General features: G+C 36.4%; 1 protein-coding gene across 3 annotated transcripts in view; it reads left to right on the forward strand.

Annotated features, from left to right (window-relative positions):
* Nucleotides 1-16,360, forward strand: part of NBEA (neurobeachin) — a gene marked incomplete at both ends in the record, with an annotated part of 460,977 nt that overhangs the window by 398,004 nt on the left and 46,613 nt on the right. For all 3 annotated transcript variants that reach the window (XM_079549697.1, XM_079549699.1, XM_079549698.1), the window contains 2 exons: nucleotides 4,860-5,012; nucleotides 14,908-15,075. In XM_079549697.1, the coding sequence (XP_079405823.1) occupies nucleotides 4,860-5,012; nucleotides 14,908-15,075 (321 nt within the window). The remainder of the gene's footprint in view (nucleotides 1-4,859; nucleotides 5,013-14,907; nucleotides 15,076-16,360) is intronic.

A 16,360-nucleotide genomic window follows, 5' to 3' on the forward strand; every position in this document is an offset into this window, starting at 1 on the left:
AATGGAGGTACTCATGAGTGACTCATTGACCCAGTACTGGGCTCTTGTGGAATTAATGGATGCCAGGGGATCAACCTTTTGGGAGGAAAAGAAAGAAAGAAAAAGGAAAGGGCAGCTTTAAAACCTTGAAGTGAATTATATTAGAAAAGTGAAAACGTCTGGGTTAGATTTGATTTCATTGGGAAGCCATAAAATGATATACCCTTAACAAAATATATTAAACAGAAACGTCAGATTTGATGCAAGTGGTATACTATTATGATAGTGTTAATAGTGGTCCTCTATCACTCCAAGACATATTTTTAAAGTTTAATTTCTCAGCAGCTTGGATTTGTCACAGGCTTGTAAATTAGAACATGCATTTGGGGATGTTTTCTTATGTGAAGACACAAGGCGTATAATACTGTTAACTATACCTTGGGGTTTTAGTATAGCTATTAAAATAAACTAGAGATTGCATTTACAGACAATAAGTGCCTGTTGTAATATTAATTTTGCCTTTTTTTACACTCCTCAGTAGCTTTACTACATTGCTCTTCACCTACAAAGAGCTAAGCTTCTTGAACAGTTTGAGAGGTGGTGACTATTAAATGATAGAAAGCTAACCTGTCTTATTAGAAGTGTGAATGAAAGGGGAACAGAGGAGGTTACCAGCTTGTGAAATGTCAAGGACAACTAGACAGAAATTACTGCAAATGGATTTAGATCACCAGAATCCCTATTTTTATTAACTCTTTGAACTCTAGATATTTACTGTGGTAAGAAATTACCCATGACAGCTCATGTACTCTGCAAGATTTATTTAGATCCTTTGATATGTTTTGGCAATCGCAAAGAAAGAAATATAATTTACTAAATTGTATCTGTTAATGCAACACTATATATCAGATGAATGGCACGCAATAACAAGATGCATGTACATTTCTTAATTGTCTGTGGATATTTCAAAAATACCAGGCACTTTTTTTTTCAGTGTTCGTCCTCTGTGTCTTATTTCCTTTCATTCCCTCATTTTATGCCTGAAAACTAATGTAACTTCTGGGAAAACTTTTTTACATTGTTATTCATTATGTTTTCCTTTATGACCTGTTTTACAGTGGCTGACTCAATGTTTATAGCTTAGGTAGACAATATTTAGAGATGTGTCTTTCATGTAAGTTTTTAGCTTGATGTAGGAACATAACAGAAAAGAACAACTTTTTCAAAATCATGGTAGCTGCAAACAAGCATGCCCCTGCACATATCTGGGTTTACACTGATGTTTTACCACTTGTTACACTGGTGGTGAAATAGGATCCGCTTACCAAACAAGTCAAGTGGAGAGCAGGATAGGAGTCAAAAGGTCCTCTGTGTCCCATCCACTCGTGTACCTAGTGTCACTGGAATGCATTTTCCACTGCTAATCTCTGTATAAGGTTGAGTTTAAAAATGACCTTTCCAAAGAATGGAAATGGTATAAGAACTGATGTTATATGACAAATTCCATTCTGTATAAAAAGGAATAAAATATATTCTAATGAATAGTTTGGGAAGACAAGAAGATTGTCTTACAGATCTGTGACTAAAGCTTAAGCTAAGTAGCTATACGTAAGGTAAAATCATTGTCATTTGTACTTATTTTTAAGCACTGAAAAAATGTGAATCTGGCATGAGAATTCTTTCCAAATGTAATAAACTGCAAACAGCAAAGAGTAATCTGTTCTCCATATCCACAATGGATCGGTGGGTAGGACAAGGGGAAATCATCTTAGATTGTGTAATGAAAGATTTTGGCCAGGCCTTAGGTGAAACTTGCTTACATGGAAAATACTGGAGTCAGCTGATGGAAGTAGTGTGGAGTTGCCAACAGTCAAGTTGTAGAACAACAGGGTGGACAAGCATCTGTATAATCTGAGGAAAGGGCAAGGTCACCTCTTCAAGTGTAACCAGCAAGCAGTAACACTGAGATATTTCTTCTTGTCCTTAACAGGAAAACACCCAAAGAACTGTCTCTGTCTACCTGTGTGCTTAACTGAAATATGAACTGAAGCAAACCTGCTTCTGAAACAGAGAAAACAGCCTCTGGCTGAGAAAAATACAAATAGGTTTTGAAAATAAGCCCATCCTTTGCTAGCATATTCCTTTGTTCATTCCTTCAGTGTCTTCTTGGTTAGCACAATTCTCGCAGGGCCCTAGTTGTCATCTTTCTGTCTCTGCTGAGATTCCCTGCTGTCTGCTCATGCCTGCTGTCCCTGCCTTCCCAGCAGCTTCCCAGCTCTGTCCTTGCGCTCCGGCTCCCTCCACCCCATGCTGCCTGCAGCAAGGCATGCTCAGGGACTCTGGGACAGAGTATTTCCCTCCCATCCTCACCCAGCCCCCGCCATCAGAAGCAGGTAGAAGGGACAGCTTTTTCATTTTTAAATGTAGCAAAGTGGAAATACATGCATTAATAAGTATCTGGAAAAAAATGATCCTTCCTATCACACTGCTCTAGGCTGGCTTTATTTCCATGCTTCTGAATAGCTGAAGGCAGAATTAGGAGATTTTTTTCCACCACTGACAAATTATGGGATGCCTATTGTTTGTTTTTTCCTTTGCAATGGGCCTATGTTTTAGTATATACTCATTTCTTATCTGGAAGAGAGAAGATGGAGTTACCCGAGGCATTGTTAAGAGATGCAGTTATGTAGTATAGCCAGTAGTGGAGACAACGAAATTTAAGAGGCACATAAAGTGATACAAAAGAAAACTGAACAGTTAATGCAAAGTATGGGAAATACGTAACTGAGAAAGGCACATGCACTTATGTTTGCATTTTTTTGTAAGGTTTAATTTATGCTAAGTAGTATTCAAGTAAGTAAACATGATTGTAGGCTGCACTAAAAATAACACTGAAGAGCGACTGTAGGAGTCGTTCTATCAAATCTCTGAAATGCTATGTTTAGTTTTGTTACACTGACTGGAATGAAAAAAATAAAGGAGATGCATAACTGAAATGATTAGGGTTCTAGAGAGGGCTGTTTCAGTACGATTTGGAAGTCTGGCACTGCTTAGTTTCCATAGCACAGGAATAAAACAGGTCAGGCTAAACATATACAATACAATAAATCTTACGAAGAAAGGTAATCACACGCTTTCTATTTATCCTATTTCTGTTTATGTTTTCTGCTATTCCAGGCAAGGGAACACTAAATTACACTGAAATAGCAACAAAGATAAAATTTCTAAATGGAAATACCATTAAAAAAATTCATTGACTTAAATCCCTTTGTTTCAAGATACCATTGAAGTCAGAAGGTTAGAATTCAGTTAAACACTGAACGTGTCTCTGAGTAACACAAATCATACAGGTATGGTAGATGTAAAATTTCACAGTTAGATCCTGGGATGTGTTAAGCTGAAGAAGAGAAGTTTTGTTTAGATATCTTTGATAGAATCATAAACATGCTTGCTGTTTGAAATTATGGGTTGGCACACAACCATACTGCATTAAAAAATAAATTATTAAAAAAGAGTGGAACGTGATTCAAATCTTTTATCCAAAATAGAAATACGCTTTAGTTTAGCATTATACTTTTTTTCTTTACTAAATTATTTTTCATTTGAATATTGGCTTTCATATAACTTTGAACCAGTAATATTTCAGCATTCTTATGTCCTTTTGAATTTGGCTGGTCTTTGAGACTGCTCTTGGGCTGTCAGTTAGTGCTTTGTACTGTAGGACATGTCCCTTTCTGGCCACTTCTTAGTCCAAAATAAGTAGCTGTTCATTGAAATATAGAAATCTGTGTCTACTTTTCTCCAACTGACAGGACTGTTCTTTCTTCTTAGGGCTCCATTAAAGCAGACCTAAAATGACTGTTTTTAGTATATTAAAAATGATTGAAAGAGGACAAAATAATTTAAATTGTAACATAAACATTCATATATGTGTGTTTTATGATGATCTTGAAAGGACCATCTATGCTTTAGCTGCTCTGTTCTCTATGGACATGTAGGGCAGATTTAATTGGATAAGTGAGTGTCTGCAGTAATTTTTTTTTACACTCTGCATATCTGCAGTTTTGAAAGGACCACAAAGAGATTCAGGTTTCAGGTGCTGTGACATCAGTTTTGATCATGTTACACAACTGAATACCATAATGCTTTTAACAAGGGAATTTAGAGAATTTAATCCATACCTGGATATTAGAAAGGAGATGGTGGGCTTTAAAGCTTATTTTTATTGCAGTTCAATACTTTCTGCTAAAATAATAGGCAGTAACATATGGAGATGCTTCTTACATCAAAATGCATTTCTATTTAGCTATCAGGAAATTAGGAGAAGATTCCCTCTCTAACTTATTTATAATATATTAACACATTAAGTCATCTTAGCCATTTTGTTACTGAACTTTCCCTGTTTAGGTATCTAGGTATTTTTTAAGAACGTATGCTCTATTGACATTTTTCTCTTCATGCATTTTTTATTTTTTCTTACAGTACAAATGTTCCTTCACCCTAAATTCTACTCCCTTATATACATAATCAAATTGCCACACTTGTAAAACCTCCACCTCATTTATGGTACTGAAGGGTCACCGTATAGCTCCTAGTATGTGTTATTCTGAAGAGGACTTCTTCAATTATATGCACTGTTTTTCTAAACTTGTGTTTTTCATCAGAACACATATAGGTGAAAACAAGATTAAATGTTTCATTGTAAAAGACTTCAAGAATGCAAGTGCAAGAAAACGGATTATAAAAAATCTTAAGTATATACGCAGAAACAAAATTGAAACAAGAGTACTTTCATGGATACTGCAATAGCACCTGATTCCATCAGCACTATCCAGCATTGCTCTATAATGTGGCCTTATTGTGTGTTTTCTCCCTCCTAGGAATTAATTCCAGAATTTTACTATCTACCAGAGATGTTTGTCAACAGTAACGGCTATAATCTAGGAATCAGAGAAGATGAAGTTGTTGTGAATGATGTTGAGCTCCCACCTTGGGCCAAGAAGCCTGAGGACTTTGTCCGTATCAACAGGATGGTAAGTAGCACTTTAATTTCTCTTTAATTTTAATTTTCATCTCTTTAGAGTTAGGCTTAAATAAACGAAATAGAAAGTAAGGGAAAATTTGCATTCTCTGTTATTTCAAAGAAAGGATATTTTTCAACAAAATTTAATTATTTTTGAGAAAGCATGAGATTCCATGAGATTATTCAGTTATTCATGGGAAGGCATCAGAGAGGCATAAGTTGGATGATGCAGGACAGCCTGAAAAATTTAAGTCTGTTTCTCTTTACCAGCTTTCAAATGAAAAATTCAAAAGCTGTTGTAAGTGGTGGTGTGTTGCAAGAAATGTTACATTCCTTCCTCAAGCCATATCATTCCCATTCAGAGATGAGCTGGAAGTACAGAAGTATGAATATTAGCCAATAACTGCAGTCTCTGTAGACTTTTTTGAAAGAAATGATTTGATGTAAATTACCATGAAGTCCACCAGATTTAAGCATGAAAAACACTTATCTATATCAGTATTTTGTTTTTGTTTTTTTTTTTTTCTTGCTTTAATGTCATAAATAATTATCTTGGTTAATGATAGAATCGAAATGTTTGTTTATATTCATTTTAAGGATAAAATGATAGATATATTCTGATATAATGGCAATAGTTCAAGTTATGGTTGTCTTTTGGAAATGGATCTTTCTTAAAATGTGTCTTGTCTATGTTGTTTATATAGCTTTTGAAGCTATGGGTTCCCATACAGTTGCAGAGCCATTCAGTTGTTTCATTATTCTCTACAGGGCTTTTGTTGTAGCAGTGTATGTCTAGCAGTGTTATTTTTCTTATGATCAGTTTGGCAATTTAATTTCAAGAAATGTGTATTTAAAGAAAATTGTTCTTAAGGGGCTGGTGGAAAAATAGCTGTATGAAGTTCAAAAGAATAGGGGAATGTTACAAAAACAAATTTATTCCTATGATTTAGAAGTGGATGTGTGGAACAGTAAATGATTTGACATATGTACAACAGTCTCCTAAGGAAGTGATGGCAACCTCATCACTTCAGATATGAAATGCACTAAACAAAGCATGAGAAATGTGTTCCGAGGAATAGTCCATAATAGGCAGGATGAAACTGAAAAACATTTCCCTTCTTGTTCTTGGCAGCTTTCACTTATAGCTGTGTATAATGTAACACACTTTCTAAAAACAAGCAATTGTCATAGCTGCTAGCAATAAATTCAAATGCAATTTTACCACAAAAAAGGGACTGTGAACTGAAAGGATCATTGCCCTCCATTACCATTCTCAAGTGTGACACATGCAGTCACAGGTGAGCATCTCCAGGGTGCCCATGTCACTGCACAGAACCCTTTTTTTTGGACTGTGGTTGCAGTGAAACTTGAACTGGGAAGTTGATCAGCAATTTGGTTTTGACATCTCTAAGAACAGAAGTTCAATACCTCAGTGGCAAAGGGAAAACAAGCTGTCATCTATTGGGGAATAAAGTGAGAGATACATATTGATGATTCCCTTCGGTGAAATTTTATAAAGGATGTTCCTTTTTTTCTGTCCTAGCTTGTGTTTTTCCATCTTTCCACAAAGATGAGGATAAAGAGACCTATGTGCTAAGAGAACACTTGAAGAAAGTCTTCAACTTTAGTTGGTTTCTGCTTTCTAGAAAATAGCATAGGAGTTCTCTATAGAAAATTTTGTTCTGAGATATTAGCAGCTGTTGAAGAAAATTTAAAGTACAAAACTATCCCCCTTTATTTACTCTTTCAATGAAGACTGGTAGATAAAAGCTGGAAATGCTTTTAGATATTAAGCTGTAGTAGCACTAATGACTGTTTCTATCCATACGTATGCTCAGATTGCTGTAAACTGGATGAGCTGGTGTTAAGATTCTCCACTTCAACTAATAGAATACTTTGCCAATTTCTAAAAACACAAATGATCTTATTTTTGTATCCCACTCTTCCTATTCTTCCTTCCACTCCTGTCCCCACATGTGAGCACTGTCCTGCTGTTATACAATTCTACCTGGAGGCGTTTTCTGCATTGCCTTCCTTCTTCCTAACATTTACTTTTAGCAGGAACAGGATCACCAGATCGAAGTTAAGTTCTACACAGATACATACTGTCTTGAAGTGAGCAGTCTGATGAAATTTCTAAGGAATGGATTAGAAAACAAGAGAAAGATGTATAGATTTACTTGAATTAGATGCAGAAAGCACACTGAAAATTATCTTTTAAGGAAAGAATTAAAGATATTCAATGAGAAGCAGAAGTCTGTAAACAAAAATAGTACTGAAGGAGAGCAGCAGTAAGGGAGGAGTGATAATGAGCAGCAATTAAATCAGATATAGTTCTATATCATATATAGAGTGGTTCTGTATAGCACCAGTGTATTTGGATGCCATCTATGGAGAGTTGTTGCATCACAGCAGATGCATTCTGTTGTGCCTGCCTATGGTTCTTTTGAGACTGCACCTGGAATATTAGATTCACTTCTGGGTGACTAGAAGACAAAGCATTTGCATTTGGAAGCAGTTCAGAGGCTAGAAGCAACATGAAGAACTTTGGGATGTTAAAATAGTGTTTTAGGTGCGTAATTTTTTGTGAAACTTATCATGGAGTAGCAAGTAACTGAAAAAATGCATAAAGTAAGTATAGAAAGAAGTCACAGAATTTTTTTTTTTTTAAGATAAAACAGGTAATATATTTTCAGGAAAACCTTCACATAGGGTTTATTAGCTCAGATAGCCACTACACTTTCATTTTGGTCACTGGAAACAGATAGGTCAACGCAGGGAACAAATAGAATTGGAAAGTCTGACATTCTCTACCTAATGTCAGAGCTGTGTTCTGAGCTGGTCAGCAGATGTATTATTCAGTTAGGTCATTACCAGGCCAAGCTCTGCCTGTTACACAAGAATCCTTCTCCAGAAAAAAAGTAGCCCCGCTTTGGTGCTGACGTGTAAAACACAGCAAGCTTGTGCAAGTCTGGGATTTCTGCATGAGGTTTGCAAAGCAAGCCGAGAGCAGGTTTACAGGATGGCCACAGAAAATTGAAGAACATTTCAAGTAAGCGTTATCCTGATCCTTTGTCTAATGAAGTCAGTGGTAGTCATTTCATTTCAGTGAATAGGGTCTGATGTGGTACACTGTGTCACATAGAGTGGAAACTTATTTTTTCCTACCTGACAATATTTCTATTTGATCATGCATATTTTTTTTGCTCACTACCAGCATATACACATATATTATGTGTAGTTTTGTGTGGAGGTAAATACGAATATGAAGCCTACTTGTCCATTTACAAAGGTAAATATTTTCTTTTAATAACAGCTCACAAGGGCAAGCAGAGAAGAGCTTAGCAAACTCCACAGAGACACAGTGATATAAAAAGATGTAGTTTAACCAGTTGGTTAACAAAACTTACTAAAATTCTGTTCTAATTAATAAAGGGCCGACAAGTTTAGGTTGTTTCATTTGATAGTTCAATCAGGTGTTACACGTTTCTAAGCAAATACAGAAATGGAAGTAAAAATGATTTCCCATCAAAAAAGATTGCTTTAAACTTTGGAAAATTAGACATACTATAAACAGTGGAAAAGGCACTCAGTGCTGTTATTTTAAGATCTATTACAGCAGATTCTAAAGTCTCAGTGTATACATCAGGGATCATTGCAGCAGTTTTATTTATCCATACAAAGCTAGACTGATTACTATGGACTTACTCATGAAACATTAATAAAGCACTATGTTCAATGCTAACATGATTATGGTCTGACCTCGGTGATGGCACAAAGGACGGAGGCAGAAAGTGTCCCTGATAACATTACCCTAATGCTAGGCTCATCAATCATAATCTCCCAGTTTACCAGGAAAAAAAAACCCACGCATAAAACCTTCCACAGATGTGCATCTGTAGTCCTGCTCAGTCTCTCAATCCCTACAGACTTTGAGCAGTCCTGAGAGCCAGAAATAGAGCATATTCAGGCAGTAAGTCAAGCATGTTAAATCAAGGCAGGAAACACCACTGCTAAACACTGAAGCAGAGCTTTTTAAATAACCAGTCTTTAATTTGGAAACAAAAGATGCAATATTGTGTAATTCAAAGTTAATTATAATGATATTTTCATTATGGCTTAGACACATATTAAATTGCAAATTACAGTGTTGAGTAAAGTGCGTTCACTGCAAATTATATTTTTTGAAAGCCTGAATGGTGTCCTGTTTTTCTTATACATATTTTGTTCCTATTACATAGCTGTTACTAAGATTGAATTCTCCTTCTGTCTTTGAAATGATTTATTTAAACTCTTCTGCTGCCAATTGCATTTTTGTACAGATCTCTGGCTATTCAGAAGCATGCATAGTATTTCATAATTAAAAAGCTTTTTCAATGGTCATTAGATACATCTATTATGAAATCTCTGTGCTGCAAGGATCAGGGAGATTTATCGTTTTTGCTCACCGTTCAGCAGCAGTTGGCATTCCATTCTTAGCAGATAGGCAGTATATAAGATTTTGTATTAAGATTCTGTATTATTTCATCAGTCGTAGCATGTTTGATTTTTTTGTGCCTTGCCAAGGCACAAAAGGCCAATTGCATGAAGTGGTTCTTCATGCAATTAAATTCATTCAGCTCACAGGTGTTTCAGTCTTACTGGGAAATGACAGTGGGTTTTTCTTTTTTTCTTTTTTTTTTTTTTTCTTTTTTTTTAAAGCTTTCTATATCACTGAAGAATCTATTTACGTATTGAAGCTGCTTACATAAAGGATCAGTTCCTGCACAGACATCCCTAGAATAACCCAAATATGCACAATACATTTGTTTCTCTTTTATTAAAAGATTAATTTGCTTAAACAAACAGAACAAATTCCAGGTATCAGTATTTCTTTTTTATTGTGCAGCAAGAGTCAAAGACTTTACCCCCTTGAATGGTACAAGAAATGCTGAAAGAGTAAGTGAAATATTAAGCTGAGATAATCTGCATATTCAGAGCTTTTCTATTCTCCAGACACACGCAAAAAAACACCAAACACTGATTAAGGCAAAATGCCTGTGTGTTAGAAGGGTGTTAGAACTCCTGATACTTTACGCAACATACGTTTTGCATTAAAATAAAAACCAGTGTCTTCTACTGGAATCTTTGCGAAACATAATTTTTACTCCAAATTAGGATGAAAGCTTCTACCTTCATCCTTCAGAAACCTCAGAATTTAAGAGAAAGAAATTTTCACTGTAAGTGCAATTACCTAGGTTCCTTAAATCAGACATCTTGTGGAAAGCATAGGTGTTCATAGATGTTTCACTCAGAGGGTGGTGACGCACTGGAACAGGTTGCCCAGGAGGCTGTGGATGCCCCATCCCTGGAGGCATTCAAGGCCAGGCTGGATGTGGCTCTGGGCAGCCTGGTCTGGTGGTTGGTGACCCTGCACATAGCAGGGGGGTTGAAACTAGATGATCTTTTCAACCCAGGCCATTCTATGATTCTGTGGTTCACGTGTTCTAGTTAAAAATTTTACTGAGGAGTGATATATGAAATTCTTACATTTGCCCAGAATTTAAATTGGAAATAGATATAGAGCTCGATTCCACTAAGCAGTAACTTGGCTAATATTAATCTCACTTAGTTTATGCATAAGGATCAACTTACTAATTTCTATTTGTATTTTACAACAGTTACAGGTCTGATTTTCAGCCTGTGGAACATGTGTGCATATGCTTGCAGGCAAACACAGAAAAAACACAATTCCTTTACTTCAAAATATTTATCTTTCTCTCACTAGAGAGTTCTTTATTATTAATTGTAATAGAAAACAAGCTAGATATTACCTCATTTCTGTTTAATAGTTTGTATCTCTTAGAAAGGCATAAATAATGCTGTATCATTATTAATACATATACTATATACTTATTAAAATTTTACTTCTACATAAGATGTAGAATAATAATGACAGAATAACAGAATAGAATAATATGACAGAATATCCTGATTTGGAAGACACCCACAAGGATCACTGACCCCAACTCCTAGCTTCATACAAAACTACCAGAAAACATTCCAAGATGGGTGAATTTGCAAGGACCTCTGGATGCCATCTTGTTCAGCTCCCGTTCCAGCAGGGTCACCCAGAGCAATGTGCCCAGGGCCATGTCCAGGTAACTTTGGAAGATCCCCAAGAAGGATAGTCCTCAGCCTCTGGGGAGCCTGTGCCACTGCTTCAATGCCTGGGAGAAGCTTTCCCAGTGTTCAAAGGGAAATTCCTGTGCTCCAGTTTGTGCCTATGGTCTCTGGTCCTAGCCCTGGGCACCACTGGACAGAGCCTGATGCCATCCACTTGCCTTCTCCCCACCCCCCTTTTTTTTAGGTATTTATGGACACTGAGATCCTTCTGAGCCTTCACTTCTCCAAGCAGAAGAGTCCCATCTCTCCCAGCCTCTTCTCATATGGAAGAGTCTCCAGTCCCTTCAACGGATTCGTGGCACTTTATTGGACTCTCTCCAGTATATCCATGTCACTCTTGGTACTTGGGAGGCCCAGAACTGGACCCAGTATTCCAAGTGTGGCCTCACCACACTCAGTAGAGGAAGGATCATCTCCCTCCACCTGCTGGTGATACTTTGCCCAGGAATATCATTAGCCTACTTAGCAACAAGGGCACATTACTGGCTCATGTTCAACTTGGTGTCCAAGAGGACATATAATTATATAGGTGATAATTATTATTAATACCTCCAGTATATTTTAAAGCCACAATCTTCTTGAACACTGTCTTCCTTATGGCCATCACCTACTTACCTTAAAGAAATATTTGTCTTTTTCTGCATGTTGTTACTCCTGTACCTACAAATTGTATTTACACAGAAAATTCTCTCACCCTACCCCCTACTAAGCATTGCATATTCATGAAAAACCAAACCATGTACAGCTGACAGTGATGCACTCATAAATTTTCAGGAGGGACTTTCATGGAAGGGGAGCAGCTTGTACTTCAGTGCAAATTAGGGAGAAGATTCTGCAGGTGCCTCTGCCAAAATCCCTGCCACAGCAGTTGTCCACCACACAGCGCCTGGCAGGTATTGTCCTTGCCACACCAGCATCCTCACAGTCTCCCTGACAGTAACACATTGGGCTTCCACTTTTGCGTGCAATTGAGAAAAGTATAGCTCCACATAACTAAATTTGTCTCTTACGTATTTTCCATTTAAGCATACAGACCTTTAAAGAAGCTTTAGACCTCTTAAGATAGTACAATAAATCTGCTTAAAGTGTTGCAGACAGGGGATAAGACATGTTGCTGTGGAAAACCAGTTCATTTGTGTAGAAAGTTATTAAAGAGCAGATCCTTGTGAAATAGAAGTTCTTCATACCTGCCAGGGTCACTGAGACCTTCTCTGGAATGACAAGCTGTTGAGCAGCGGCTGGTCATGCAAGTTGAAACTGCCTCAGGGAAACACAACATAAGTGTTCGATTCTGCTACCATAGGGGAGAGGATGTTTTAGAAGATAATGGCTGAAATATGCTGATTTGACCCAAGCTTTTTTATTTATTTATTTCTTTATTTATTTCAGATTTACTGTCCAACTTTTAAATAGTGTGCTTCTAACTCAAAATTCCATCATTTATCTGAAATGTTATCTGCATACTTGAGAAATAAAAATGCTATTTTTGTCCACTGCAAACACCTAACATGTCATTTCATAATCTCCTTTTTAATAAATGGCCACAAGCCAACCTTACAAAATACAGAGTTTGGAGGAGAAAGAGAACTATTGGATTGCTCATTGTAAGTTGGTTGAAGATGGATACTAGAAAGACAGCAGGCTTAAAATCCTGCTCTAAATTTTCTTGCATACAAAGGAACATAAAAAATTGACCATTTAAAGGTTAGGAAATGCTTTATTCATGATTATGGTAGCATACTTAATTTTGTCCTTGTATGCTAACATCTTTCAAGCTGAATAAGGTAAAAGATCTATGAAAAAAGAGCACACAAGATCATGCAGTTACTGACTATATGCTGCACACATGCAAAATAATATAATTATGGATCTGACATTACTTATTTATTTAGAGACACACTTTGAAATCGAGTAGTTTATTATTAATGTATTTTAATAAGATTAGGCAAAATTTGCATGTGATGGCCTTTGATTTTGGGAAGGGAGTAACACATTTTTATACAGTTCTCTGCAACATTTGTTTGTAGGTTCTTGTAGAATCCCAAACTTCAGCCCTTGAAAACTGAGCTCCATGTCAGCTATGAAGTCTGAGCCTTCACATCTGTTTTCCTCAGAAATAGTGTTCACTGATTTTTTCAGAGAATGGTCTGGTTTTCCATCATGGCATAGAGTTCCTCTTCCATGTGAAGCACTGGGGAATGATTGCCTGAATGAAGGAATTAGGATTACTCAAGAGAAAAAAACAACACAAAGCAAGTAAACAACCAACCCCAACAAAACATAATCTTTAAAAATTAAAAGTGCTAGATAACATTATATAACAGATTGCTGTCAGCTGTGCCTGTGTGCAGATGAAAGACAGTAAGCTTGACATAGATGTTTACATAATAAATTGTATTAAGACTGGTATTCTTTTCTTCAGACAGAGCCATGCTCATGTTTAATGGTGCCTAGGGCTAGGGCCAGAAGCCATAGGCACAAACTGAAGCACAGGAGGTTTCTTCTGAAAACCAGGAGCACTTCTGTGCTGTGCAGTGATGGAGCACTGGCACAGGCTACCCAGAGGCTCCTCCTTGGGGATCTTCCAAAACCCCCTCAACATGGCCCTTGGCACCCTGCTCTGAGTGTCCCTGCTGAGGCGGGGACTGAACAAGTTGACATCCAGAGGTCCCTGAAAACCTCAAGCATTCTGTGATTTCATTATCAGTTTTCTTCAAATTAACTAATTGGAAGTTAGCGCTCAGATCTAAGAAGTGAGCCAAATCTCCTCTGATCAGAGGGAGCTAGGTATACAAAACTGTACTAAAGCACAATTTTGATGTATTTTGGGCAAGGGTGCATATAGAAACATTGTTAGTGGAACAAGAATCTTCATTTTAGTACCAGTTCCTGTTGATCTGAGGCCTTCTCTAAAGGTAGCATTGGGAATCAAAGAATTAGAGCATCTAACGTACCTTCTGAGTCAGCTTTGTGAAGGGATAAGGAGGAGCTATGTAATGCCTTCAGGCTTTGTAAGTTCCATTTCAGGCAATGATATCTACTAAGGATGCAAATAGTTTGATACAGGCATAGTGTTTGTATAATAATAATATTGCCATCATTCTCTCTTTCTAGCATTAGTCCCTTTCCATATGCTAAGCAACAGGGTAACAATCCTTGAAGACATTTCTAAACAAGTAATGTCCTGTATTTTCCCTGGTGGACCAATCTCGTGTCAGAAATGAATGTGAAAAAAAATCTTTTCCTGTGAGAAATAAGTGAAAATTCACACAGAGAGTTGAGAACCTGATTTTGTCAGTGCGCTCTGTAAACCTCAAGTTTCCCTCTAAGATTTAAGGCTAATTATAACTAGTCAGAAAAATGTGGAGGAATATCGGGTTTATGAAATTGTTTTCTCACTTTTATCAGTATATCTTGACGAATTATCTAACTTATTTGACAAGCTCAAATTAATTATTAAACCTTTGCAACTAGGAGAAAGTCAGTGGCTGAAAAGAAAGATACCTTGATATAAAGTTGAATGAAAGAAAAATGCCTTTTTAGGTGTTTTTGATTTTGGTGTGGTTTTTTTCTTTTTCCATTATAATTCTGTTTTTTAATATTTGAAAGATTTCAAATGAATTGGATAAGCCTGAACAGAAAATGTAATGATTCCTCAGTTAATAGGAGATGGTAAGATGTAATGTAAGCACAAAAGCGCAAGATGGAATTTAGTGCCTTACTCTGAACTTCACTTGCAGGCCCTGGAAAGCGAATTTGTGTCATGTCAGCTTCATCAGTGGATTGACCTTATATTTGGCTATAAGCAACGGGGACCAGAAGCAGTGCGCGCACTCAATGTTTTCCACTACCTAACATATGAAGGCTCTGTGAACCTGGACAGTATCACTGATCCTGTCCTCAGGGAGGTAGGTGTTTATGCTGTTTCATTCTAAAGACTGCTGTCATCTCACAAGAAATGGTACTTTTTTCATCTTTCACTGCTGCCAAAAATTGTAGGGTATGATTCAGAATTTGAACCCTTCAGAAGCAAGAATTAATTAGCTAGTGATGAAACAGATGTCCCAAGGTGTTTTGTTTGCTTGGATTTACTAATATACTCATATTTTATAGCCTCTTGTTATATGGAAAATCGTAACATAATGTATATTCTATAATTTAAATTCTGAAACTTTTTATAATTAATTACTTTTAGTAAGTTCACTTACTAGAACTAAAAAGCTAAAGAAAAAGACTGCATCACAATCACAATAAAAAAATCTATCTTTTTCAACCAGATAATGTGGGAAAAATGTTTATGGATATGAAAATGCTTGCTAGATGGACAATAGAAATAATTCAGATTAGTTCTGTGTTAATCATATAAATCATAATCAAAATGATGCCAACACAGAAAATGTTTGCTATTCTGCATATAAACATTTATGCTTGTATGTTTGTGCATAGTATAAGTATGTACATTGAGTGTGCATCTGAAATGGCATTATCAGGAAATCTTAAGAAAAAAAGTACTAGTTACCTTGATATATGTTTTCTTCCAGTTTCTGTATTTGTTTTTATTAAGACTGCTAATTTGAATCATTATTTCTCAAATATCATCCAATCGTTGGATAAGACAATTGAAATTAGGTGGAAAGTGTGAAGAAGCAACAGCTGCTAGATGAGTACTGCTGTGATGAAGCTGTATACACAATCTTCCATTCCCCCAGATAGTTACCATCTGCTGTATGCAAAATAGTAATAATTTATACATTGCCAGGCGATGTGTTATTGTTTGTTTGTTTGTTTGTTTATTCTTACATCTTGAAATTACTCTGAAATCTACAGATTTTAGAGGGAAGTATGTTATAGAAAGCAATTCAATTCAGTGTAATTCTGGGTTTTGCCATGTTGCTTTCTAGTAGTGAGTTGTTTCTTTGGTGCTTTTTCAGGAGCAGAACTGAAAAAAACATTTGGTTTCTTATGTTGTTATAGCTGGATTTTCACCTCATGCACTGCAAAGCTTATATTTTGTACACAGTATTTGTTTGGTTTTACAGATGGGCAAAATTGCATTGATATAAAATATTTGTTGCTAATGTGTACAAAACCATCTTCTGCATTTAAAACTTTGATGATGAGAAGTCAAAAAAGTAGAAAAATGCAGAAACAAAGGAGCAATGGTTTTTAAAGCATAAAACAGGTGTCAAGCAC

This window comes from Tetrao urogallus (assembly GCF_951394365.1).
Source record: "Tetrao urogallus genome assembly, chromosome: 1".
Taxonomy (NCBI): Eukaryota; Metazoa; Chordata; class Aves; order Galliformes; family Phasianidae; genus Tetrao; species Tetrao urogallus.